Raw genomic sequence first — 14,764 nt, 5'->3', positions numbered from 1 at the left:
CCCCAGGTATCCTTTACTTGGGTCCTTCTCCTGCCTCAAGAACGCTGGTCCCAGGGTCAGCAGTAGATGTGCCCATCACAGCCTGCCTCTGCTAGCCCATATAGGCCATTCTTGTTCTTTTTTTTCTTTTCTTTTTTTTTTTTTTTTGCGGTACGTGGGCCTCTCACGGTGTGGCCCCTCCTGTTGCGGAGCACAGGCTCCGGACGCACAGGCTCAGCAGCCATGGCTCACGGGCCCAGCCGCTCCGCGGCATGTGGGATCTTCCCGGACCAGGGCACGAACCCGCGTCCCCTGCATCGGCAGGCGGACTCTCAACCACTGCGCCACCAGGGAAGCCCCATTCTTGTGCTTTTTAGCACATACTGCTGGAATTATTGAACACGATCCATGTCACTTGGGTATTAGAAGTATTAGGGAACGTCACACATACTGTCTAGTTCTCAAATGTCTCTGTGGCTCCTTCTGTGCTATGGATTCTGACCCAGCTTTGGGGTCTGGGTCAACACCACCATCTCTGGGAAGTGACCCCTGAGAGCCCCTCAGATAATTCATCACACCTTCCTCTGTGCCTCCCTTGCCTGTCATCATACCCCGATCACTCCATCTTCCAAATTTTAACCCACAGTAAGAGTTAAGGGGGTAGGGGGTCGGGTCTCATTCACGGTGACCCTTAGTGCCGAGCACAGAACAAGCCCTCAACGTTATGTCCCCTGAACTGAACAAATGGAACCGGGAGCCTCCTGATGAATCTCGCTGTGATTACGCCACTGCGACTGCCTTCCAGCACTCCATTCCAAAGCACCTACCTGTTCCACCCTCACCACGTTTTGCAACATCCCCCTAAGTCATGATCTGGCTGGCTTTGCAAGTTCTGAAAGAATGGTAATCTTTATTCTCACAATCTCCCACCACCCACCTCCAAGAGCTCAAGGACATGCAGATCTCACATCCTTGCCCCAAAGTTACCTGTGATGGGCTGCTGCTGGGGTCCACCAGGTTCTGGCATGCCATCTGGATAGCCTGGTTTGCCCTGGCAAACTGGATGGGGTCCACAAGGCCCTGATGGCCTGCCTGGCTGTTCGGATCAGAGATGCCAACGAGGTATGCAGCCTGGAAGGGAGGACGTAAACCACAGCTCAGGCTCGCTGTACTCCTAGATAGGCCTGTGGGGGAGTGTGGTCCCACAGTATACATACAACAGTCATTCTCAGGTGCTCCCAGTACAAGGTGGTCAGAGTCATCTCATCAATAAGAGTTTAGGCATGGACAAGCTGACACTCGCTTGGGCCAGGGACATGCCAGCAGGAGTTTGCTACGGGCTTTTGGGAACAGTCTCCTTGTTCTAAAGAAAGCCTCAAGAAGCTCTTCCATGGGGCATGACCAAGGATGGATGCAGACCTGAGTGCTCTGGCAGCCACCTTATGACCATGAGGGGGACCAGCCTCAGCATGGAGCTCACTCTTTGGCAGGCAGATGGCAGAGGGGAAAAAAAGTGGGTGTAGACTGATGGTGTGGAGCTACTGGGTAGGCCAACCCTGGAGCCTGCCCTACATGAGGATTTCTCATCTCGTAGCCTAATGTATCCTTATCGTTTAGGCCAGTATTTGAAGCGGTAAGTAAGAATGAATAAAATGGTTCAGAGGAAAAAAAACGCAATATTTGGTCTCCAAGAGGACAAGAGGCTACAAGAGAAGGTCTTCTCATCAAACCCTTTGGAGGTGTTAGCCAAATAACAGGGAGAAAATGAATCTGTGAGGGAAAGTTCTAACCTTAACTCATTTCCCCTGAGATATGAGGGGCCAAATAAGGGAAGGTGATTTCACCCCCTAAACTAGGGATGTTTTTCTTTGGTTCAATAAAATCTTCTAGGCTCAAGGCAATTGTCAAATGATAAATCCTTCAAGGTAAATGCTGACATTCTTGGAAGTTCAGTTACATGAGCACAGCAATTATTGGAAACACACAGCACAGTTGAAGACGAGCCAGGAACATGCCTGATCACGACTCTGTGTGATGGCATGCAATTTTTTCTCCTTCTGATTCTAAAAAGAGCATGACTAAGACTTTTGCAACTCTAAAGCCTCAGAGGGAATTTGAATTGTGTCATACCTATTTTTTTCCCCAAACAACTTATCTGTAACAATGACCTTAAAAAAAAAAAAAAAAGACCGGCCTCTGAACCCTTAGGCTGGGTCTGCAGGGTTCAGTGTTCTCTCCAGGCTGCTCTGCTCTAGGGGTAACGGGCTGATGTTTTGCCTAAATGCTCAGCCAGCAAGAGCCACCACCTTCCCCATGGTTTCCGTGGTGATGGGTGGAGATGGAGCTGAAGCTGAAGCCCCTGCGTGCCTCCCACAGGGACCCGGCACAGGACAGGGCTGGAAGGCCTGCATTGTGGGGCATGGGGACCCCTGCCTTACCTGGGCTGCAGCTTCCGTCAGCCCACAGAGAGCCTTGGACGCAATCCCCACACACTCCCCAAAAGCAGGCAGGTCCCCGGTCTTGGCATTCTGTGAAATCCCTGCCATCGACTCTCCCAGAACCTGCAAAACGAACCACCAGCGATATTCCGACCAGCATTCCTTCAGACCATGGGGTAAAGGGGCTACCCGTCCAACTTGAATGTTCAAGGCCACTTAATTTACAATATTTGCCATTATTTTACTTTATTTGCAATAAGAAGAGATTCAAGATAATGATATCATTTCTGTTCCGCAAAGAGAAATAAATAATGAAAGTCTGAAGCTTTCACCCAAAAGTTATCTATATCTCAAGGAGGTACAGTTACTATACACAGATCAATAAACTAAAATCTATACAGGGCAGCCCATGGGTGAATGGTCTAAACTGAGAACTGTTAGTTCCCAGAATATAAAATCAGACATATCTACCGAGCTGTAGGTGAAGACCATACCCAGAAAGCAGAAGACACACTCTTCCCAATATTATTCACTTATTAATTGAGTCTTTAATTAATTAATTAATTTTGGGGGGCTGCATTGGGTCTTCATTGCTATGCGTGGGCTTTCTCTAGTTGCAACGAGAGGGGGCTACTCTTTGTTGCAGCGTGCATGCTTCTCATTGCAGTGGCTTCTCTTGTTGTGGAGCACGGGCTCTAGGCGCTCAGGCTTCAGTAGCTGTGGCACGTGGGCTCAGTAGTTGTGGCTCGTGGGCTCTAGAGCGCAGGCTCAGTAGTTGTGGTGCACAGGATTAGTTGCTCCCGTGGCATGTGGGATCTTCCCGGACCAGGGCTCGAACCCTTGTCCCCTGCACTGGCAGGCGGATTCTTAACCACTGCGCCACCAGGGAAGTCCCTATCAGAGGTCTTTAAAATAACAGCTAAAAGGGATTTCAGTACTCAGAATCTAACCCAAAGAGGTCAAGCACCATGCACAAGGTCAGACAGAAGGTCACGCAGGCAGAGGCAAGGCGCCTGCCCCACATCTGATGTTGTGTCTTCATGGGCCTCCTCATGCCCCAGGAAGGCAGGCCCTACTTTCCAGGGTCACAGATCTTAGAACTGAAGGATGTCCAACAGAACGCTTTAGGGAGACTATCACATCCAAGTCTAGAACCCAACACAGAGCTCTTTGTTTGTCAAGAAGCCATCTTGGATAGGGAAAGAAAGAAATTCCATTCATCTTGCTTACATTCATTTTATCCTGATTTTGAGGCATTCTCAAAAACACTGGTGCAATTACCATAGATCAGTGTTTCTTGACCTTTTAAAATATTATTATTGCTCTGATAAGTCTTTTTAGACCACCCCCCTCCAACTGCCACCCACGTTAAATTAAATACTAAGAAATAAGATCTTGTTGAGCAGGGTTAAGATTTGGAGAAGGGAGGACACAAACCTTTGTATAATCTTAGATACTTTCACCACCCGCACCCACCAAAATCCCTCCACAATTTTTCACTCCCTTTGAGAATGCAAGGCATGGATAGATGGTGAAAAGAACACACAGGAGGGTCTCATATAAGCCAAGGTCATTGAAGGGCTTTCCTCACTAGTGCAGTCCCAGTTGAAGGAAATACATGCTCTGACTCACAGTAAGACCCATCCCTCATAGGGTATGAGCAGTGGTTCTCATAGAGTGGCCCCTGGACCATATGGCAGGACCTGGGAACTTGTCTGAAATGCACAATCTCCCCCACCTTGGGATCTACTGAATCAGAAACTCAGGGGTGTGACCTAGCAAGGTGTGTTCAACAAGACCCCCAGGTGATTCCAATGCACAGCCAGGTTTGAGAAGCACCTGGGCAAAGGGTGCCATTACAAGGCTTTAGGACACAGGCAGCCATGCAGAGGGGCCACGGGCCGGTGCACACAAAGCATGTCTTGATTCTTCCCCGCAATGAGGAGGGAAGCTAACAGCACAGCCAGGCTTACCTTGGAGTTTTCCATTACACTCTCGATGCAGTCAAAGTAAGAGAGGTCACTAACAGGTTCATTGGGATTGTCCAACATCCCTTTGACAGTCTACAGAAGGAGAACACAACTTAAGAGCAAGCCTTATAGAACAAGGGAAACTCAACATAAAATACCAACTATCAACTTCCCCTCCATACACAGGATTCTGGTCATTACCCAGATTCTTGAGAGGAATTTAGATCACAGTGTCTATGACTTCAGATTTCCTGCGGGCAACACCACACTGATAGGGGTGGGTGTGTCTTGGTTAGCTTTGACAGAGAAAAGAATCTCTTATTTTCAAATGTGAAGGAGAAGCATGGTATCCACAGAACGGGGACATTTTTTTTGTAAAGAATCTGAAAGTTAGTGGGAGGCAATATACATTCATGGTCAATGAGTATAATTTCTCTGCTGGATAACTCCAAGTTTACATATCAAGGACAGGTCCATTCATTTCTTCTTGATTAGTAGGGACCTCAGTTTTCAATTCTGGGACCTTTCAATGGGTAGGCATGAAAGAAGGTAACCCCCCCAAAACCGCCCACTGGAATGGTTCATTTGTTTTTAATTTTAAAAGTATAGAAAATGTTGAATCTTGTTTAGGTCTCCATCAAGGAACAGGGCATGGGGCTTGCTTCTTCTGCCTTTGTCTCCAGTCTGCTGAAAACCGTTGCTAGCTTTCATGTTGCAATAACCTTTGATCATCGTTTATGAGGGACTTTTCCAGGGGAGGAAAGTCAGGGGACATAGCCATCCATCTTCCTCCCCGTTGAGTGAGAAGATACAGTGGGACCTAGCAGACTTTGGGGCACAGCCAACAAAAAGACAAGGCCATGTGAGTTACTAAGGGTTGGGGGGAAGTAATGGTGAAACTGCTGAGTTAATCAGCAAAGATCTGAGGGAAAGAGGGCTGCATAAAGAAGGCATTCATTTCATTGAAGAAACTCCTCCCACTCCTTGGATAATCAAAATTGCCTTAGTAACAGCAACACTGAAATAGCCATAATTTTGGCAACCAAGGATACCATTAAGGCACAGAGTATGTGCATCTGGGCCAACAGACCTCATTTAGATCAACAGTCCACGTATCATTTATATTTGCAAATGTGAACAGACCAGGATAGGGCAGTAACTCAGCCAAGGTAGGAAACATTCTCCACTGTTTTCAGAATGCTTCAGTCCCCTGCTTATTCTCACTTTCAGTTGTGCCAATGGCCTCTTGCCATCGGCAGACTGGGCCTCAATCAGACCCTTCAGAAACTGCAATCAACCCCCCACCCCTAACATCTCTGGCACGGTGGGTATCCCTGTTCAGAAAACTAAAGGTACACTCGGTACAACCAACCCATATCTACTGAGATAACCATTTGCCTGTTTCAACATAACCTGAATTGGTTAGGACTGCTTTAGAGACAAGTAGGCACATTGATTTTATTCTTGCCCACGTATACTCTGTGGGTATAAATGAATTTTCCATTAAAAATAAACCCTAAGTATGAATATAAATTGATAAGCCCTACACTGTGTCTGGGCCACTAGGAGCCCCACAGCCACCTTGACTGTATAGTAATAAGTGTTACTCCTGGGTTTTCTCTAATGAGCCCCCTACATGTTACCAAATACAATGTATGGGAAAATCATTTTTACTCATAAAGCATATCTATTCCAGCTTCTCCCAAACACCCCAGAATAATCACTCCCAAACTTTTTAGGTAGAAACTGCTTATCTTCAGCCTACACTCAATACCATAGGCCTCTTCCTGTATGAAATAAAGAATCCTTTAACAAAGCAACTCTTAGTGGAAACAGGGAAGCCGGGATGATAACCCCACCAAATCTAATTTTTCTTTAACTCCTTCCCACTTGGATTGGAACTTTGGCTCCAATAGTTTCCCAGGAAAGATAAAAGGTAAGAATAGAGGAGAAGAACCTGACTTGGAGGGAAAGGACAGACACAGAGACACTCTGAAATCCTCAGCAGCCTTTCCAGGGACTCACCTCGAGCTCCCGCAGGGCGTTATCACATTCCTTCTGGCCAGGAGCTTGCTGGGTGCACAGAGTGATGAGCTGATTGATGCTCTCCGTCACAGCTCTGCGACAAATACGGAAAGAGTGTTTTTTGTTTTGTTTTGTAAAGATCAACAGTAATTTCCCCAACAATGTTTTGTAGGTTCGCTAGGAATACAATTAATTCACTATAAAGGCTGTGGTACCTGTGACAGCTCTTCCACAAGGCTCTAGACCACCAGTCCCCGACCTTTTTGGCAACAGGGACCGGTTTCGTGGAAGACAATTTTTCCACCGGGGGGCAGGGGTGGGGAGCGGCAGATGAAGCTTCCCTTGCTTGCCCGCCGCTCACCTCCTGCTGTGCGGCCCGGTTCCTTACCGGTCCTCGGCCTGTGGGTTGGGCCCCCTGCTCTAAACAACCAAAAATCAACCACAGCCAGGGAAGAGAGAATGAGAATCCCTACCTTGCTTCTCATTATTCATTGATTTACCCTTAAAAGTATCAATACTAATAGTTCTCTTAAGAAAGTATGGCTATCTTTAATATATTCACAAGAAGGAATTCACAATGAAGTTGCAAATGGCAAACAGCTCATAGTAACACTGTTTTCAGAATCCTTCACTAGCAGCCCATAGGAATGGGATGATCTGAGCTAGGCTATTTTGGACAGCCTTTGTATAGTTTGGACTATTTTGTATATTTTAAAAGTCACACTGTAAACTGTGCCTTATGGTTTTAAAACCTCTTCTTACCATTCATTTCTACATGACTGACCAGTTCCTAGAAGCTATACCAAAATTATTCTTTAAAAGAGCTATTTTCTTTGTTAACATTAATAGGAATCAGAGATTCTTAGATGATTTTACATGTGTTTCCATTCTTCTTAGAACTTAAAACACAGCCCAGATTTTTTTCTACATTGGCTAGGGTTCCACCCCTCCTGGACAGCCTCTGTTTAGGTTGCCATGGATGATTTATAAAGGCACGGTCCATTTGAGTTAATTTCTTTAACAAGGTGTGAAATATGGATCCAGATTTTTTTTCATGGGGGGGATATATGAAGTCTAATTATTCCAGTACCATTTAAAATGCCATCCTTTCTGCACTGAATTGCTTTTTTTTTTTTTTTTTTTTCGGTATGCGGGCCTCTCACTGTTGTGGCCTCTCCCGTTGCGGAGCACAGGCTCCGGACGCGCAGGCTCAGCGGCCATGGCTCACGGGCCTAGCCGCTCCGCGGCATGTGGGATCTTCCCGGACCGGGGCACGAACCCGTGTCCCCTGCATCGGCAGGCGGACTCTCAACCACTGCGCCACCAGGGAAGCCCCTGAATTGCTTTTTTAACTTTGTTGACAATCAGTTGGCCATATTTGTGTGGGTCTACTTCTGGACTCTATTCTATTCCATTGACCTGTGTGTCTAACCCTTCACCAATACCACACTGTTTTGATTACTGTACCTTTATACTAAGTCTTAAAATTGAATACCCTTGTTTTTATAAATGAAAAAGACACACACACACACACACATGAGATAATTCCCTAAGGAGATGCTACAAATAAGAAGCAGAAATAAGACTTAAACTCAGGTCTATCAGACACAAAGGCCAGATTCAAAACCATTTTTCTGCAGGGTCATAACTGGTCCATCGTTTTGGCAGGACCCTGAATTCTCTATTCACAGTCAGTAACCACTGCAGCTAACAGGCAACTTAAAATAAAACAAACAAAATCAAAATAGGACACACATTGCTGCTAATCATTAACACTGTCTAATATAAAGATGTCTCATTTTATTAGTTAAATTGGCTTTGCAGCTTCCCACAGAATATCAAATTAGGTGAAAAAAGATGTTGCCAATGTACAAAGGCAATCAGCTTAACTATTTGATGAGGAGCTACTGCTTTGAATTTTAAATTTAGCTAGAGTGATGGGAAGAAGAAAAACATTCCTCAGCTCAAGAAAGAATCCCCAAATAGTTTGTGTAAGATTAACTCTAGTGACTCATTTATTTGGGGAAAAGTGCTTAACTAAGTAAGGTGTCATGGGGAAGCACTGCCTTCCAGGTGCAAAGCAAAACAAGAACAACTGAGATAGCAGGACAGTCTCTAGTTGGGACCACCTTTGGAAGGTGCAGTTCATGACGTATTCACTGGAAGGGTCCCCCAGAGAGTCCAACACCATTTTCTGCAATGGCAGCCTTCAAGACATACTTCGGAGTGGACAGGCTGGATGTGTCAACATAACAAAGGGTACAGCCCTCAACTGTGGTGACACGAGCATTTGGGGAATATTTCCACGTATCACACAAGCTTTCCATTTGGCTTATTTCTTTCAGTGTTTCCTGTGTATCTACATTTTTAAAAAGCTAGTCTTTTTTTTTTTTTTTTTGGTATGCGGGCCTCTCACTGTTGTGGCCTCTCCCATTGTGGAGCACAGGACGCGCAGGCCCAGCAGCCATGGCTCACGGGCCTAGCCGCTCCGCGGCATGGGGGATCCTCCCGGACCGGGGCACGAACCCGTGTCCCCTGCATCGGCAGGCGGACTCTCAACCGCTGCACCACCAGGGAAGCCCCTAAAAAGCTAGTCTTTATATAAAGATTTTTCCATTAGAAACTAAGTGTTTACAGGAATTCCCTGGCAGTCCAGTGGTTAGGACTCTGCATTTCCACTACCATGGGCCCGGGTTCAATCCCTGGTTGGGGACCTAAGATCCCACAAGCCATGCAGTGTGGCCGCCTCCAAAAAAAAAAAAAAACAAAAAAAAAAAAACAAAAAAAACCCCCCAAAACTAAGTTTACAATTGGTAAATCCAGAGAATATATAGCTATTCACTGTCCTTTCAACTATTTTTAGAAGTGAAAAATGTTCAACTAAAAACTTGGGGTAAAAAAAAACAACAACAAACAAACAGACTAAGAGTTTGTGGTTGGATAATCCTTAACAGTGCCAGCACAGCACTGCATGTTTGAATTCGTCACTTGGGTAATACTGATCCATGACTAAAAAGCATTATTTAGGTATCATTTATCCCCATAACTCATTTTAGAGTCTGGATTGCATAGCTAAATAAACTTAGCGGCACAGAGGCAAATGGTTATATAGATTTGACAATGGGAAACAGTATTTTCATGTTTCAAACTACGGTACTTATTTATAAGAGCAAAGGATTAAAGATAACCCAAATATGCAATGATAAAGGACTGATTAAATGTATAGTCTACAACAGAATTCTTGGCACCCATTAAAAGTCACGATATCATATTCCTTATATAGAAAACTGTATATAAAACGTAAAAACCACATAAGCCCATACCTGTAAGAATATACATATGCATAGAAAAATGACAATGACGTATCACAATGTTAACAGTGATTTTATAATATTATTTTAAAGCAGATACCAGTAAATCTACTAAAGCATTATGAATTAACCTACTTACACTGTTATAAAAATACAGCCAAAATTAGCTGCATCCTCCCTTTGTTCTATGTAAATCCAAGTAGGCTTGAACTGTAGTTGCTTTTATTTTCCCCACACTTTTTGGTAATGATCAAAGCCATACAAGTTTATTTTAAAAAATACAAAAAATTAAATAACTGTAATTTTACCATCTAGAGATAGTGTTTTCCTGTAATTCATTCTTTATCTAATAAGCATATTTAGCCACTCTCGTTTTTTAATAAATTGGGATCTACAACCTCAGATGTTAAAGGCTTTCTAACCTACAAATCATTTAGCATTTAGAGATACTAAATTGATTCAGACAGGAGTTTGTGAGCTCTGGAAGGAAATTTTATATAGATATAGAATTGGGGCAGAGGTGAGAGAAGAAAATCAACCAGTTTGTGCTTTTGATTATTTATTAAGCTCAAGTTGTCCAACAGCGAGCTTGGAGGGGAATAGAGCAACTTCGGATGATTCCCTTCCTCAAAGGAGGATGTGCTTAGAAAGGCAACTTAGAGCAAACTGAAATTCACCTGTCTGTACTCCCTGGGTCCTACCATGCACAAGGCATGGGGAGTAAAAAAAATAATACAGTTTAAGTCTCTCTAGGAAAGCAAGGTGCTTGCAATCCAGTTGGAGAGGCAAGACAATGAACAGACAAGACACAAAGGTGAGCCAGAGGAAGCAGTGATGGGGCTGTGATACCAGACAGGATCAGCCAGACACAGGCAGGACTCGCTGGGAGTGAAAGAAAGAAAATGAAAGCCTCGACCGTGGGCGTGGGCTCTGCCTATGAAGGAGGGCCCAACATGGACCAGAGCAATTGGAAAGTCAGGGCTCAGCGAGATCCTGATTTGGATTACGGGAATGGATCATTCTAGAGGAGACCGAGAGACAGAAGAAGGCCCAGTGTACATTTTTCTACTTTACAGCATGGAAGTGCTGCTTGCTGGGACATCCTTTTTCACCATCTCTGGAGACAGGAAGACTCCTACCTGGCAGGAACTTCAAAGCAAAGGGTGGTCCGGGAAGAGGTGCCTCCTGCAAGGTGCTAGGGAACCCTCAGGGGACTGGAACGCAGCTGAACACCTGGCCTAGGATGGCCCTGATGCTGGCAGCTGTGGGCGTCAAGTCTTCAGCCTGGGAGTCCTTCTGGCCAGGGTGACTGTGGTGTGCTCAGCAGTTTGGGGAGGTGCTCAGAGTTAGGGCACTTCCTCCTTTTGCCACTGCCAACTGGTTTCCCACCTCCTTAACTAAGTTCAGGGAGCATCAGTCCAGCCCCCAGGCAGGGAAAAGCCTGATGAATGGTTGACAAAGGGTCTCCAGCTCCACCCAACTTGCCAGAAAAGAGCCAGAGCCAAGCAGTTACACAGAAAGAAGACAAACAAGTCAGGAACTCAACAGAAAATGACTTCTTCCCCACGAACATCAGAAACCAAGGGACCAACTTCCTCAGATGTACCTGGGCTCAGATGCAGAATGATGAGCAGAGGGAAAAGCACACATACTCTACTGCTCTCCCAGAAGTAAACCATTTTTTCCTAAAGCAGGAAGAATCACGGAGACTAGAAAGAACAAAGAAAGGGTTCAAGTCTGCTGAGGCAGGAGCAGGCTGCGGCTGAGTTGGTCCAGGCCTGGGTCCCCACAGTAGCATCTCTGTGGGGCCTTTGGGGACATCCACATGAAGGATAGGCAGGCATGGCTGTCTCAAGAAGAGGGAGGGCAGTGAGACTGAAGATGAGGACGAGAGCAATCGGATCCCTGCTGCCCAACTCTAAAGGTACTTATGCACCGGACTGTTCTGAGGCCCAGATAGAATGAGGGTGGCATGCCCTGATTGTGCGCCCTGTCCAACTCCACCAGGGCCATCCCAGTCTTACCGTGTGTGCCCAGCACCCAGTGCTGGGCCGGGCCCTTATCAGGCATGTGGGAAAAATCTGTTTAATGAACAAATGAAGTAACAAGAGAATGAATGAAGGCACCCCAGGTGGGCAGAGCTTTACCCTCCAAGGGGAGCTGCCTGACTCACTTGACCTGGCTGGAGCTTCTGCTGGGAAATCACCCCAGGGAGCAGAGCTTGCCAGCATGGGCCAAGAAGCCAAGGAGAACAGGCCAGCAACTTCCTGCAGCTGTTCCAGCCCAAGACTATCAGTTCACGTGATGATTCTTGAGTGCTGACTTGGCTATGAAACCATCAGGCTGGGAATTCTGTCAACTGCTGAAAGCCGGGACAGACAAGAGGCAAAGAAAGCCTTTTCACCTCGCCTCCAGGTCCCTTCCTCAATGTCACCACCAGGGGGCGTTCAGACACTCACAGAGCCAGGACACCAGCAGCATGCTTTGAGGTCCTGGATTCCCTTCGGTACTGGGCTTTCAAAAGGCCAATTTATACTCTCCCCTCATTCCCACAATTTAAGAGAGTCGACAACACGCTCTAAGTTGGAAACTGTAATTTTGAAACGATGTGAAAAATTTAAGATAATGAAAAACATCTGAGTTCAGATACCTGGCAACATTACTTGCCTTACCCAAAGGTTGTTTGTAGGAAAAAAGAGTGATTAAGAGGGTTTTAGATCAGAAACAGCTGCACAACAGAGAAGACATCACTGTCCCTCTTCATCTCCACCATGACCCCAGGAGGGCACTCACCTAATGGAACAATCACAAACAAAGCATAAGATGGAGGTGGGGAGATGTGAGGATATTTTTCCCATCACCTAGTGGCTCTAGCTATCGTTTGAAGGTAAAGTATGTATCTGGGAGTAAATGAAGAAACTCAAAGGTTTTGAAGGCAACTGCTCTGAAATTACCTAACCCCTCCATAAAAATAAAATAAAATAAAATAACACTACAAGCAAAGAGGAGACCAGAGACAGGTTTTAACCAGTGGTACCATGCTACCTTATATATCGAGAACTGAACAGAGCTCAAGGACAAGGTAGTCTGTACACATCCCTATTTGGAAAATGGGAAAGTTTAGACAGGTTGAGTGACCTGACCAAGGTAACCTAGTCAAGCACTAAAGCTTGTACTAGAATTCAGGTCTCCTGATTCTAACAACTTAAAAAAAGCCAGGAGAGGGGGCTTCCCTGGTGGCGCAGTGGTTGAGAGTCCACCTGCTGATGCAGGGGACATGGGTTCGTGTCCCGGTCTGGGAAGATCCCCACATGCTGCGGAGCGGCTGGGCCCGTGAGCCATGGCCGCTGAGCCTGTGCGTCCAGAGCCTGTGCTCCGCAACAGGAGAGGCCACAACAGTGAGAGGCCTGCGTACCGCAAAAAAAAAAAAAAAAAAAGCCAGGAGAGAGAAAGACATTAAAAAACAAATATGCAAACAAAACCAAGTTTAAAAAAATTTAAGTAGAATTCAAGCCATGCGTTTTAAAAATCACTAATCTGCACATTTTGAAAATGTTTCCAATTATGCTATGTGTCCTAATTGTCCTGCATTTAATCTCTCACTGCTGTTAGTTTTCCTACATATAAAGTGATATCAAGAAATGCTACAAAAACAGGCCTACACTGCCACAGGAAAATAAAATACCCTACCCTCTCGGTTCAGGAATACGAATGTGGGATTGCCAATATAAAATTTTCCTGGGCTGTCGTTGCAGTTTCTCCAGCTACCAGCACTCCATCACTAGTTATTGAACTAAACGGCAGAGTGACCCTGGAGCAGAAATTGTCTTGTATGACCCACTTCCTCAGGTGAAAACAACAGGAAAGAAGAACGTTGACCTTACCCCAAGTTCAGATTCATGTTTTAACATATTTCCCCAAACAATTTACTCCTCCCCACCACCCCATTCATTCTGAGCTAGAGCCCTTCTGCACGTGACGAAGTGAACATGTTTAAATCCATCTAATTAACATTGGTGCCAGGCACATAGTAAGACTCCAGAAATGTTGAATGGCTAGTTGAGTGTCGGGTTTTTTTAATACTTTTCAGCATCTTCTGGTTTCTTTTTTTTTTTTTTTTTTTTTTTGCGGTATGCGGGCCTCTCACTGTTGTGGCCTCTCCTGTTGCAGAGCACAGGCTCCGGACGTGCAGGCTCAGTGGCCATGGCACACGGGACCAGCCGCTCCGCGGCATGTGGGATCTTCCCAGACCAGGGCATGAACCCGTGTCCCCTGCATCGGCAGGCGGACTCTCAACCACTGCGCCACCAGGGAAGCCCTTCTGGTTTCTTTTTAATGAACTTATATTACTTCCATAATCTGAAAGATAGTAATAATACTTTCAAAAAAAAAATCTAAGCCACTACATTTATACATCAGTGGGGGCCTTAAGACTAAGCAAGTCCTCCTGAAAAGGCTTTAAGAGGAGACAGAAGGCATCTTTAGGGGAGAAAGTGCATGCAAATGAGCCCGTTTAATAAGAAACTAGCATCTCTGTCACTCTTGCCTCCAACTCTGACAACAGAAGGTCAGCACTACTTCTTTGCTCAGCAAAGCAGCAGGATGTCAGGTGGATCTTGCAAACACTGCCGTTATTTAACCACACATGAACGCCCATTTTGTTCCACTCTTACCTTGCAGCTGCGGCCAGGAGATTTTTCGCATTGGGTGCTCCTGGGTCTACAGAGAGAGACTTGGCAGCTAACAGCAGCTTGCTGGATGCCATCGAGATGTTCTTGAGGTTCCCTATCACTTGGATCTGGTCTTCTTTCGTCTGGAAGGTCAAAAGGAGCCAGAGTAATTAGGGGCTGTCCATTTCTCCTAGGCAGCATTCAGAGCTAGGAGCAGCACCTTGAAATGGAAGCAGGTTATCTGTCTAGGTTGCATTAAGTTCGATTAGTCTGCAGATGCCTAACTTGTCGAGACTCTGCCCAGTGTCTACCGTTCCCCAAACAGATATCCGGACCAAGATGCACACAACAGGACAGAAATCCAGCCCAAG

At 45.7% G+C, this 14,764-nt stretch overlaps 1 protein-coding gene across 4 annotated transcripts in view; it reads right to left on the bottom strand.

Annotated features, from left to right (window-relative positions):
* Positions 1–14,764, bottom strand: part of TLN2 (talin 2) — a gene marked incomplete at its 5' end in the record, with an annotated part of 203,651 nt that overhangs the window by 88,174 nt on the left and 100,713 nt on the right. For all 4 annotated transcript variants that reach the window (XM_079698821.1, XM_079698822.1, XM_079698823.1 and 1 more), the window contains 5 exons: positions 967–1,110; positions 2,418–2,540; positions 4,391–4,480; positions 6,413–6,506; positions 14,397–14,536. In XM_079698821.1, coding sequence (XP_079554947.1) covers positions 967–1,110; positions 2,418–2,540; positions 4,391–4,480; positions 6,413–6,506; positions 14,397–14,536 — 591 coding nt within the window. The remainder of the gene's footprint in view (positions 1–966; positions 1,111–2,417; positions 2,541–4,390; positions 4,481–6,412; positions 6,507–14,396; positions 14,537–14,764) is intronic.

Source organism: Hyperoodon ampullatus (assembly GCF_949752795.1).
Source record: "Hyperoodon ampullatus genome assembly, chromosome: 3".
NCBI lineage: Eukaryota > Metazoa > Chordata > Mammalia > Artiodactyla > Ziphiidae > Hyperoodon > Hyperoodon ampullatus.
This window is presented reverse-complemented; position numbering and strand designations above follow the sequence as displayed.